This window comes from Capra hircus, chromosome 5, assembly GCF_001704415.2.
Source record: "Capra hircus breed San Clemente chromosome 5, ASM170441v1, whole genome shotgun sequence".
Classification (NCBI taxonomy): domain Eukaryota; kingdom Metazoa; phylum Chordata; class Mammalia; order Artiodactyla; family Bovidae; genus Capra; species Capra hircus.
Genome location: NC_030812.1, coordinates 105,252,834 through 105,265,901, shown reverse-complemented (window position 1 = coordinate 105,265,901; position 13,068 = coordinate 105,252,834). Strand labels below are relative to the sequence as shown.

The 13,068-nt window shown below is 50.2% G+C and overlaps 1 protein-coding gene across 2 annotated transcripts in view; it reads left to right on the top strand.

Moving 5' to 3' along the window:
- PRMT8 (protein arginine methyltransferase 8) overlaps nucleotides 1-13,068 on the top strand; it is a 69,527-nt gene that overhangs the window by 45,431 nt on the left and 11,028 nt on the right. For both annotated transcript variants that reach the window (XM_013964281.2, XM_018048621.1), the window contains exons 5-7: nucleotides 909-1,051; nucleotides 1,623-1,710; nucleotides 10,248-10,363. In XM_013964281.2, coding sequence (XP_013819735.2) covers nucleotides 909-1,051; nucleotides 1,623-1,710; nucleotides 10,248-10,363 — 347 coding nt within the window. The remainder of the gene's footprint in view (nucleotides 1-908; nucleotides 1,052-1,622; nucleotides 1,711-10,247; nucleotides 10,364-13,068) is intronic.

Below are 13,068 nucleotides of genomic sequence, written 5' to 3'. Positions count from 1 at the left end.
ATAACTGGAGTTCAGTCAAGTAACTTGTGGAAAGTTGTACAGCTAATCATGAGAAGACCCAGCACTTAAAGCCAGTTTTCTTGAGTGTAAAGCCCATACTCTTGTCAAAACACCAAGTCCCCTCTTCTCCAACACTAGCCAGGCATCCTTGGGGCTGAGCCCGGGCTGTGAACAGATGCAGTGGCGGCAGTCTCTCAGCCTCCTGTGGGTTTGAGTTGTCACGGTAGCCTGACGTGGGGTGGGGGCCCTGGCAAGGGTATGGGTCATTGGTTATCAGACCTGGGCTCTGTTTCCATGGTGATCATTGAACCCCTCTAAGCCTCACTTTCCTTAAAAATGAGAATGAGAATGCTGTGTCTGCTTCAAGGACTTGTTGGGACATAGTGTCCATCCTGGGCTTAGCACAGCACGGGCCCTTAGTTGTTCAGTTGCTCAGTCGTGTCTTTGTGACCCTATGGACGCTGCATGCCACACTTCCCTGTCTTTCACCGTCTCCAGGAGCTTGATGAAACCCATGTCCACTGAGTCAGTGATGCCATCCAACCATCTCCACCTCTGTTGCCCTCTTCTCCTCCTGCCTTCAATCTTTCCCAGCATTGGGGTCTTTTCCAATGAGTTGGCTCTTCATATCAGGTAGCCAAAGTATTGGAGCTTCAGCTTCAGCATCAGTCCTTCCAGTGACTTTTCAGGGTTGATTTCCTTTAGGATGGACTGGTTTGATCTTAACTGCCCAATACACTTCAGGAGGAATCACACAAGGAGTCTGCAGCCCTTAGTATAAACTGGCATGGTGAAGGGAGAGAAGAATCAGAACTGCGCTGACCCCTGCAGATTGATCTCGTCCTGATGCGGGGTGCTTCCCGGCCTGGGTCCCTGCAAAGTGCGGCCGTGGGGTCCTTATTTTGCAGTCATCACCATATTCAAGGGGAAGGTGGAGGAGGTGGAGCTGCCCGTGGAGAAGGTGGACATCATCATCAGCGAGTGGATGGGCTACTGCCTGTTCTACGAGTCGATGCTCGCCACCGTCATCTTCGCCAGGGACAAGTGGCTGGTGAGCCTGCTGCATGCTGTCCCCTGGTTGCCCCGCCGGCTGCCTGGCTGTTCAGCCCCCGCCTGTAGCCAAGGGAGACTACGAGGACTTCAGAGAGGACCTGGGCTACCGGGTTACCGCTCCCAGACCCGTCTCTTTAGACTTGATCTGCCTCTGGGGGACAGAATGAGCGTTCGTAGGTCTAACCTTGGCCTTTTTTGCTATAATAGACCCATTGTTTGCTGTCCAAAGTCTATGCTGGTCAAGAAGTACTAAGGGTTTGCATGGCTGCCAGTAAGCCAGTGTACTTTTGACCTTAGCTTCTCCAGACTGAGAAGTCAAAACATCTTCCACCGCCCTCACTAGACACATCTCTGCCCGTCCACATTTGTCCTATGGGCCCCACCTCGGCCCCTTGGGTTTTTCCTGGTGCCTCCCCACCCAGCCCTCTCCCTGGCCGAGGTGACAGTCTGCTGCATGAGGAATGCTGGCGAGGGGGTGCCTGTCTGGTGACTCTATGTGCAGTTCAAAAATGTATGTCTTTGTCAGGTGAATAGATTACGAGACCCATTTCCCCACAATTCATCAACAGAAACCTGGAGGGCTTATGTTTCCAGACCGGGCAGCTTTGTACGTGGTAGCAATTGAGGACAGGCAGTACAAGGACTTCAAAATCCACTGTAAGTCACCTTTGCATTCTCTGCTGGGCTTTTAGGCGGGGGTTGGGGGGGCAGGAAGCACTTCAGAGGGCTGGGCATGAGTGGTCAGTCTCGTGGACACAGCTACTGTGCCTCTGTGGAGTTTATGCCTGTGACCTTTTCCGGATTCTTCTCTCTGGATGTTTTCCGCTGGTTCCAAGGGTGGGGGTTCTACAGAGAGGAAATAAGAATGTGGCTGGTAGGAGGTAAAGCGAGGAGAGAATGAGCGCAGTGTGGATGGAAAATGAATGAAGCAGCAGAAGCTGAGGTATTTTTGCAGAGCCAGCAGGTGGCTGCAAGCTACTAAAGGTCATTTCTCCCTGACATCCACATAAGGGCAGGGAGGGTCTCCAGCCAGGCCAGCCGTTTGAACTCTGACTTTGTATGCCTGAAATTTGTCAGCATAACATTGATTCTCCTTCATATAAGTAAGATACAGAGGGAGATGGAGGCTGAGCATGTGGGTGGGGGAGCAATGGGGTGGGGGTGGGGGCTCATCCCAATCTGTGCTCTTTGTGCTTAATCAGTTGAAAAGGTGCTCTCTTAGAAAAAACATCCCCCACCCCCGCACAACTCTCCAACATTTGATCTGGTCCCCAAAGAGTCGTTTGATTCTGTTTCATTTAAAGAGTGACCGTTCTCAAGGGATACAAGCCTGGTCCTCCATGTGATTAAACGGATTATGCTTCCATAAGGTTTAGAAGGACAGGGAAGCCTAGCGTGCTGCAGTCCAAGTGGTCACAAAGAGTCGGACATGACTTAGCATCTGAATACACACACAAGGTTTAAAGAGAGACTTGGGTCCTTAGCCAGAACTAACTAAAGCGACAAAGTGCAAAGACCACCTCCCCTCCTCCACACACACTTACAAGTGAGTATGCACACGATCCAGCCCTCCCCCTCATCCCCCGCACACATACAAGTGAGCACACACATGATCCAACCCCAAGCATGAGCAGAAACTCCAAACAGTCCAACAGTCTCCACAGATCTGGGTTCCTGCCAGCACAGCGCTAAACACCTCTCGTCTAGACTCCCTGTGACGGAGGGGTTCCCAGATAGAACAGACTAGCTCCTGGCCCCCAGAGGCTAGGACTCCAGAGTCCAACAACGTCTAGTCATTGTCTGTGCTGCTGGGCCGTGCCACGGAGTGTGTGCGTCCACCTGTGTCCGCACCTTTCTGGAAATATAAACTCAGAGCATGTTCAGAGCCAGGTCAGGACAAGACAGAAATGGGACATTTGTCTGAGCCCTCCCGCCCATCTGGCATCATTTCTAACGTTCAGTGAGCAATGAGAAGTAGGAGGTTAGATGATGGTGCTTTGAAGGTGGCCAGCTCTGGCTTCATATCCTCTGGGTGACCGTGAACGAGTCACCTAACATCTCTGAGCCTTGGTCTGAAATAAAACTCCACCAACCTATAGACGTGTCGGGAGGATGAAGTGAGATGATGTATATAAGGGGCGTGACAGTTGTTGATGCCGCACGTGGCAGCCTGGACCTGGTCCCCAATTGTGTCATTAAGCCCCTTCCTGCCTGTGGGCCTGGCCCTGAGCCTGACTGCCGAGCTCGCTGGCCTCCAGAGGCTCAGAATCTAGGCCAGATGCGCTCTCGTGATGGGTTTCAGAAACAGCTCAACGGCAAATGTTGATCAAATGCGTGAATAAATAGGACATATTTTGCCCTGGAGCTGTATGGTTATGCTGCCTTTGGAGTTCTTGCTGTAACTCTATAAATTGTGTTTGGAGGAGAACCTACAGGCACATTCTTTGTTCTCACGCGCTCTAAACTGATTGAACTCTGACCCTCAGCTTGGCGCTTTAAGGAGCTTCCTTGTGGTTTAAAGGCAAACAGATCCTACCCTCCTCCTTGCCTGGATCCTGTTCGGGACCTTGACCTCACGCACCTTGCCATGAGGACTGGATCAGCCCTGACAGGCCCTGGGGCACTGGCTGCTACTCAGGTGCCAGCCCAGGACCGGAGGCCGTGGGACTGAGTCTCCTCCTGCTTACTGCAGTTTTCACATCATCTGAAAAAGAAAAAAAAAAAAATACTGAAAGGTAGCCCCGTGTTTCTCTTGCGGAATCTCTGGAGTCTGTCAACAGCATTCCCCGCAAACTCAGAATCAAATGCACCTTTACATTTTATTTAACATAGTCTCCAAGTTTTCTATTTAAACATTTCTTTTAAAAAATGACCTGTTTCCATTTTTAGGAAAGGAAGCAAGCGCATTTAGAAATCTGTTTTAAATAAACAGAGATTTTGGTTACTCAGAGTTCTAAATCTAAAGTGAAAGCATAAAGGTTGCTGGTTGCTAAGGGAACAATTGTAAGCAAATTTCTGATGGCTCAAGAACCGGCTCAAAAAGAAAAATCTTAAATAGGGCAGGAGAAGGAGTTGTGCCCAATCCCTTTCAGAAAGAAAATTGTTAGGAAAACAGTTTGTCCCCTCCCCGCCCCCTCCTTGCCCTTCTCCTCCCCTCTTTTCTCAACCACATGCAACATGGGAACACAAGCAGGAGTGAAACTCAGAAATTGCCCTCAGTTTGCTCACCAACTGCTAGAGAACACACACACACACACACACACACACACACACACACACACACACAGATCATTGGCATGTACCAGGCTCACAACGCACAGTTTGTTGAGTGAATGAATGAGAAAATTAATATTAATGAAGGAATAGAAGTAAACCAGCAAAGGAAAGTACAAAGTGATGGTGGTGAGGGCGGCGGCGGTGTTGTCGACTTAGAAAAAAAAAGCATAATGTGAGAGCTACGAGTTAAGTTTTATCTGGGGCAATATGAGGACTGCAGCCTGGGAGACAGCACCTCAGACGGCTCTGAGAAACTGCTCCAAAGACGTCGGGGGAAGAACAGTATATATGTGATTTTGGTAAAGGGGAAGTACACGTGGTCAGGCACGCTTATTTTTTTAGAAAGTTTCTGCTGGTCTTGTGAAGCTTCTGCTAGTCACGAGAAACAGTCGTCGCAATGAGGGACTTAAGTGTTTTTCTAGATAGAAGAGGTACTAGAATTGGGCTCTTAAAATCAACTCCTGAGAACATGTATCTGAAGACCTGTCCTGCCAGCTTTCTGGAGCACAGAGTGCCTCGTTTCTGCTCTCCACCCTGGACTTCTTCAGGGGGTGTTGGAGGGCACCCGCTGCAGCAGCGTGTGATTTAATCCTTGTGGAGGTAGAAGGCAAGCACCCACGACAAGTGCCAATGTGTGGTTGACAGTGATTTAGTCACTAAGTCATGTTCGACTCTTGTGACCCCATGGACTGTAGCCCACCAGGCTCCTCTGTCCGTGGGACTTCCCAGCAAGAATACTGGAGTGGGTTGCCATTTCCTCCTCCAGGGGATCTTCCCCACCCAGGGATTGAACCAGGGTCTCCTGCATTGCAGGAAGATTCTTTACCAGTGATCCAGTGAGGATTCCCAGACAGAGGTGCAATCATTAATTTTTTTTGTTTACTCTGAAGATTTCTAGAATCTCAAAACTGGAAGGAATTTGGATAGATATTCCATGTGATTGTCTTACCCAGTAGTTGACTCTAGAACCTGCTGAGGGTCAGAGGATGGGCACCGGCTTCCTGGCTGATGAGAAGATGACAAGGGACCTCTCGCATAGAGATGGTGGTGCCTGTAGCTGGAGGCTTGGTGGGCAGGACCTCTTGGAGGGTTCAGGTGCTCTCCATGAGTTTCTCCACCACCCTGACATCCAGAGCTCTATTGCCTGGCTCTAGCCTATTTTACACAAGGAGTTGACTTTGATCTGAGAGCCTAAAATGTATTAAACTATTATACATACCTTCCTTTCTATCTAGAGGAGGAGTTGTCAGTGGCGCCTGGTGCCACCTGCTCTATTTTTCCCTGAGGCTCCCCCACTAGTTCTAGCAGAGAAGCCCAAATTACTGGGGCCAGGACAGGGAGGGGGAATGTAGCTACAGATCTCTCCACTGAAAAGTGAAGGTTGTTTTCCAGTACTTCATATTCCTGTCTTTGTTTTCAGGTTATCATTTCCTCTAATATATATCCATTCTGCCCATAAGCTCATTGGAAGAATTCTACATCTTTGATAGTGTGACTTTTGTCATTTCCAGCATTTCTGTGTCACTGATGAAATTCCGCATCTGTTCATGCATGTTTTTTCTGCATTAGATTCTTTAAAATATTTATTAAAGTACTTGAACATCCTTGTTCCATAGTCCCACTACCTGAGCTCTGAGTCTGGTTCTATTGACTATTTTTCCTTTTGGTAATGGGTCATATTTTTCTTTATTTTCCATGTGTCTTGTAATTTTTGATTAATGCTGGACATTGTGAGTAGTGCTGGACAGTAGAGACAGAGGAATGATTTATGCCCAGAGAAGAACATGCCTCTTCCGCTACCAGCCCATTCAAGTGGGAATTTAGTTCACCTAGTCTGGACTAGCTGGCAGGTCTGGACTTCATTGTTGTTTTAGTTACATTCAGTGCACCATGGTGTGGTCCTTTTCAAGAGTTTGTTTCAATCCATAAACTAAATTTTGCAGGTCTTTTGTTATTATTTTTGAATCCCTAGAAAGTTAGCTAACACTTTCCTGGTGGCTGATGACCCTCACTCCATATTCACTCATTTAATAGATAAGACGATTGCAATGAAACATTAACATGCTTGGTGTGTATCCTCGCCCATCCCTGCTGCACGTGTGGTGGAGAAGCTCGTGGGAAATGCATGGTCAGTGGAAAGGAGAGGAAAAGCCCTAATGTCCTAGACCACCTGCCACTGAATAACTGGAGGTAGGGCCATCTGGCCGGGAAGATCAGACATGAATTAACCAGGTGTTGTGAAGCAGTGCAGGCATTAAATATTTGGGAATAAATTCATTAAATTTAATGAATGAATTAAACTTAATAAATTCACTAAAAACCCCAGCATTATTGGTGGACCTGTACTGTGTCAGATGCTCTGTTGAGGGTGCTGAGGATACAGAAGGAGAGGGATTCCACAGGTAGTTGGAGATGTCACAGTGGCCATTTGAGACTTTAAGTCCATCTGAAAATTGGACTGGAAGGGACCTCAAAGATCATGGAGCCCAAGGATTACCAACTGGTTGGAACTGCTTATGTTGACTTGGAAATCCCATCTCCCTGGGGCCCAAATCTGGAGATTCTGATTCAGTAGGTCTAGTTATGGTCCAGGAATCTGTATTTTAAGAAGTGTCCCAGATGATTCTGGAACACAGAACCAGTGGACCAAACTCCTCACTTTACAAACAATTCGGAAAGAAGGGGGCCAAGCTGCCAGGGTCACAAGCTTGGATGATGGCAAAGCCAGAGCTCAACCACGTAACTACAGTAACTATCACATCTCAAGGGCTTTCTATGTGCCAGACCCTGTTGTGAACTTTATATATATCATCACATTTGATCCTCATAACAACCCTATAGAGCAACTATCATCGTCATCATCATCATCTCCATTTTTAAAAACTTGTTATTTTATATTGGAGCGTACAGTGTGGTGATAGCTCCAGGTGCACAGTAGGGGCACTCAGCCGCACATATACATGTATCCATTCTCCCCACACCCCGTCCCATCCAGGCCGCTGCGTATCACTGAATGCTGTATTGGTGATCCATTCTAAATATAGCAATGCATGTATGTCCATCCCCAAATCCCTTAACTATCCCTTCTCCCAATCCTGCTCCCGCCCCCGTCCCCTGGTAACTATAAGCTCATTGTCTCTATTTTAAAGAAGAAATCAGCTCTTTGAGAGGTTAAATTCTTGCCTGAAGTCGCACAGCAAATAAACAGAGCCAAGGTTTGAAGCCCAAACCCAGGATTTTAACCATTTAACATAGACTCTCAGATACACTTTCGCAGAGCCTTAACTTAAAGGAGGGCGGAGGGCAAGAACAAAAGTGTAGCGGTAGGTGTCTTGAGAAAGGGTTTTAAAAGCAGACAGTGTGTGTGGGTGTGCATGTTCTGACTGGGTAAGCATGGACAGCTCTTTCCAGACTCTAGCAGGGGATCTTCTCTGGAGCTGTCACCACGCTTCCCCAAACATTAAGTGTTAGTTGCTCAATTGTGTCTGACTCTTTGCAACCCATCGACTCTAGCCCACCAGGGTCCTCTGTCCATGGGATTCTCCAGGCAAGAATACTGGAGTGGGTTGCCATTCCCTTCTCTGGGGGATCTTCCTGACCCAGAATCGAACCCAGATCTCTCACATTTCAGGCAGATTCTTTACTATCTGAGCCAACAGGGAAGCTGCAAACATAGGTAGGCTCAGCTGGGAGTTTGGCTCCAGCCTCGGGTATAAAATGGGATATGACTGGCATTTAATCCTCAAGCCAGAATTGCACAAGTGCTTGCCCTCTAGGAGATGATTATTTTCTCAGCCTCTTCTCTTCTAGGAAAGCCTTTGTGTGCCCTTGAAAAGATCCTGAGTGAAAGGAACACAGCATTCCCTGACTGTTCGCGCCTCCCCCATTTCACCCCCATCTCCGAAACACACAGAGGGACATAAGTTTCCTATGGTTCCATTTGTTTGGTGAACATTTAAAAATAATTTAATCCTATAAGATTTAAGAGAAAAGCAAGTCTATTTCAATGTATTTCTAAACTCCTCTGAGTAAACGAACAAGTGAGATTCAGCCACCCAGTAACGAGACTCTGCTAAAGCAGGGGTCCTCAACCTCCAGATCTAATGCTGATGATCTGAGGTGGGGCTCACATAAAATACCAAAAATGAAGCACCCAACACATGTAATGCACTTGAATTGTCCTGAAACCTCCTCTCCAACCTTGTCTGGGGAAAGATTGTCTTATATGAAACCAGTGAAAGTTACTCAGTCATGTCTGATTCTTTGCAACCTCATGGACTATACGGTCTGTGGAATTCTCCAGGCCAGAATATTGGAGTGGGTAGCTGTTGCCTTCTCCAGAGAATCTTCCCAACCCAGGGATCGAACCCAGGTCTCCCGCACCACAGGTGTATTCTTTACCAGCTGAGCTACTAAACTCGTCCCTGGTGCCAAAAAGATTGGGGATGGCTCTGCACTGTGGGGAGAGCAAATGGCATTGCTGTCACGACTGTGTCGGTGCAGCTCAAGGGTAAGGACACAGGGTTTGTGCCCCAGCGCCACGATTTCCCTGCTGTGGGATACCAGCCCAGTATCTCACATGTACGAAAGCCGAGCGCCAGCTGCTGCCAGCCCCATTTTCTCATCTGCTGTATCGAGGCATCCTCATGGGGTTGCTAGTGAAAGTCAGTGATAGGTCTGGCCAGGACTGGGTGATCAATCAGTGGTAGCAGTGATGACCATCATTTATCGGTGATCTGGCACCATCATGGACTTCCTCGTGGCTCAGATGGTAGAGAGCCTGCCTGCAATGTATAAGACCCAGGTTCAGTCCCTGGGCTGGGAAGAACCCCTGGAGAAGGGCATAGCTACTCACTCCAGTATTCTTGCCTAGAGAATCCCATGGACAGAGGAGCCTGGTGGGCTATAGTCCATGGGATTGCAGAGTCTGACATGACTGAGTGACCAACACTTGGACCATCAGACTTGCATTCATTGACTTCCAGCCCTGCACCCTGAATCCATTCCCTGATTAATGCATCTTATGAACAGCCCCTGGGGGCAAAGAGGCACTGCTGGGGTGCTCTGTGCCCCACCTGGGGGATATGTCTCATGGGATGGGTCCTAATGAGGACATTGTGGTGTGTGAGAAAAGCAAGACCTCTGCTGGATACCCCGGCTCCCCACCTCACATTTTGCAGTTGAGAAAACGGAGGATCAGAGAGGCTAGGAGATTTGCATGAGGGCATGCAGAAGGAAATGGCAACCCACTCCAGTGTTCTTGCCTGGAGAATCCCAGGGACAAGGGAGCCTGGTGGGCTGCCGTCTATGGGGTCGCACAGAGTCAGACACGACTGAAGCGATTTAGCAGCAGCAGCGGCAGCTGGCTAGTAAAAGGTGGCACTGACGGCACCTTTTCATGAACCAGGGATTCTGACGGCAGCCTGTTTCATGAACCAGGAAATCCCATGTTTCTTTCTGCTTCATGAGAGCTTCAGTAGGTGGGAAAGGGAGGAGGGAGAGAGAGAGCTTTATAGTTGTGGGGCGGGATGGAGCTGGGGCAGTGGGGTAGAAATGGGGACGGTGGAGGAGAGAGTTCTTAGGAGATACTGAGGCTCAGAGAGAAGGAAGGAGAGCAGATACAGAAGAGTCAGGAATCTGGGTTCTAGTCCTGGCCTGACAGGAGTCTAGCTGTGTGACTTTGGAGAAGTTTCTTACCCTCTCTGAGCTTTACTTTTCCTATCCCTAAATTGGGACCTGTGCACATTAGATGATGTGAAGGAACACTTGGCACCTTGTGAAACTCTCCACCAGGCAAGCACCTCTCCTGTCGTCAGACCAGGGAACACGAGCTGCCACCCACCCTCTAGGACTCAGGGGGGCCCAGGGACTTCTGGGGGTCCCGCTGCTGGCCCTCACGTTTTGCTCTGTCCCCACAGGGTGGGAGAACGTCTATGGCTTTGACATGACTTGTATTCGGGACGTTGCCATGAAGGAGCCCCTGGTGGACATTGTGGATCCAAAGCAAGTGGTGACCAACGCCTGTTTAATAAAGGTCTGTGGATGCATCCTGCGAGGGCCTGGGGGTGCGGGAAGCCTACTGTGCCACCTGGATGCTTGGGCCTGTGCCCAAGGCCACCCAGGCTCCTGCAGGGCCGCCGGCTGTGAGGCAAGGCCACCTCGGCCGGCCGGAGCCTCCAGCAGCCCAGGGTGACCAGTGAGAACGGGCGCTGGCCCTTAGCAGAGCTGTCGAAAGAGGGCCAGTGGACTCCACGGTGGCACAGCTGGGGGGTGGTCGGTGCATGTCTGCTGGTGATGTGAGCGGGGGTGTGTGTTGGGGGAATGGGAGCATCAGAGAGAGAAGTCCTGGCGGCTCAGGTGGGGGGAAGCCCCTCCATTCAGAGCAAGACAGCAGCTTTAGAGAAGAAATCCCTAACCTCAATCAGGTATGCAGTCAGAGTCACACTCCCTGCTTCCAAGCGTACCTGTGAGTGGCCGGGCAGGGCTCACTGCATCCTGGGCTCCCTGGTTTGTACACGGCTTCATATCTTGTCCTCCACGGCTTTCTGTCTTCAGTGCTGATGGAGAACCGCTCACCAGGGTCCTCCCCCAGGGCACTCCGATTACTAACTTTCCAAACACGCCAACTTTGCTGTGTGCCTGTGAGCTCAGTCCTGTCTGACTCTGTGACCCCATAGACTGTAGCCTGTCAGGCTCCCCGGTCCACGGGATTCTCCAGGCAAGAACACTGGAGTGGGTTGCCATTGCCTCCTCCAGGGGGTCTTCCGGACCCAGGGATCGAACCGGCATCTCTTGTGTCTCCTACATTGGCAGGTGGATTCTTTACCACTAGTGCCACCTGGGAAGCCCCTTTTGCTGGAGTATAGATAAAAGGCCCCCTTGACCTCCCCATCCTTCCAGCCCCACGTTCTCCCTGGAGGTAACCACTGTCCACACAACGGGTTATCCTTTCCAGCCCTTTGTCTAAGTATCTGTATTTACATATGCTGACCTATCCTCCTGACCCAAGGAAAACTCCTGGTACTTGACTGCTTTCTTAAAGTCCAGAAAGCCATCCATTTCACAGGGTTCAAGTTCACTTTTTAATCAAAGAATCTGGGTTCATTGTGTCAGTTGTCTTCAGCCCTCCCCCCCAGCCTTCATTGTGCTGAAACACACCTGCCCGCTCCGGTCCAGTGAGCATCACTGCAGTTCCAGGAGCTCTGGTGGATGGGACAGGGAAGAGCCCAGGGCCACTGGGGGAAGGGGAGGTTCCTGCAGGATAAATGCACACCGCTGCTTTGTCCAGGCGAGAGCAGTCCGTCCTCGGTCCCTGGTCACTGTGTTCTTGATAAGGAACCCTTGTCTTCTTGGATTTAGAGGGGTCCCTGGAGGACAAATGAAACTAGGCGAACCTCATACAAGTCCCATCAGATGAAGGATGCTTCCCTCTTATCCTGCCTGAGAGCCTTGGCCTCATGCTGGAGGGTTCTGCCACCTATTACCTCGGCCGGTTCCGAGTCCAGGCAGGACTAATGATGAGCAAACGTCCTTTTATTTCTTCCCACCAGCCCCTCTGTCCATGAAGCTTCTTCCTTCTGGCACTCCAAACAAGGTCCAGCAAACTATCATGTGCTTAGTTGCTCTGTCCTGTCTTTTTGCGACCCCATGAACTGTGTAGCCATGGGGATCTACAGGACAGGCTCCTCTGTCCATGGGATTCTCCAGGCAAGAATACTGGAGTGGGTAGGCATTCCCTTCTCCAGAGGACCTTCCCGACCTAGGGACTGGACCTGGGTCTCCTGCACTGCAGGCGGATTCTTTACCATCTGCACCACCAGGGAAGCCCAGGTCCAGCAAAATACACCCCCAAATAATTCACCCATGGTTCCAAACATTCCTGCAAATATTGTAGTATGAGTGGAAATAGCCTGGTGCTGTTGAATTTGCCCAAGTGGCATAGGGCAGCTGCATGGAGCCATTAAGCATTTTCCCATAGGGGATGAAATTCCTTCCCAGGTCACTCTCTGCCCCTACCTGGCAGAGTGGCCACAGCCCTTGTGCATACCCACTGCTGGTCCTAGACTGGCCTGCTCTGTCTCCCCTCCTTCCTCTCCCCCTCCCAGCCAGGAACAGGCCAGGGTCTCGCCTAAGTGCAGCCTGGGGCTGGGGGCATGGCAGAATCTGGAGCTCTGGGCCCTCCCCGGCCAGTCACCTTCCTTCCTGCGCTGAGAAGGGCAAGGTCGGCTGTGTTTGCTTCCGCCACCAGGAGAGCCGTCCGTCAGCTCTTGCTAATGCGCTCAGTACTGTCTTCCCGGGTCTGTTGGGAAAACACTTGCCCTTCTTCACACACTTAATTGCTATTTTCATCGCTATTAATGTTGCGGCTTGTGACACTTGATGATAATTAAGACTCTGTTTTGACCAGCCTTCTGCTCGGAGACGTCCATTTGTAACATGACTTAGTGGGGACAGCAGTGGCCCAGCTCCTCAGAGTCACCAATGCCTGCGGAGCCCTGCGCCTGGTGGGGTGGCCTGAGGCCTGGTTACGGGTCCCCCCGGGGATCTCAGAGCTACTGCTGTTGCTGCTGCAGAAAGAGGAAGCTTTCTGGCAGAGGGATCAGGGCTCTGACTCTGGAGACTTTGAGCCTAAGAGGAGGGGGGATCTGACCCAGAGGGCCTTGTGTCTCTGAGGCACAGATGGCAGGGCGGGGGCGGGCAATCCAAAAGAGCAGCTGCCCCTCTGTCTCGCCCATTTTA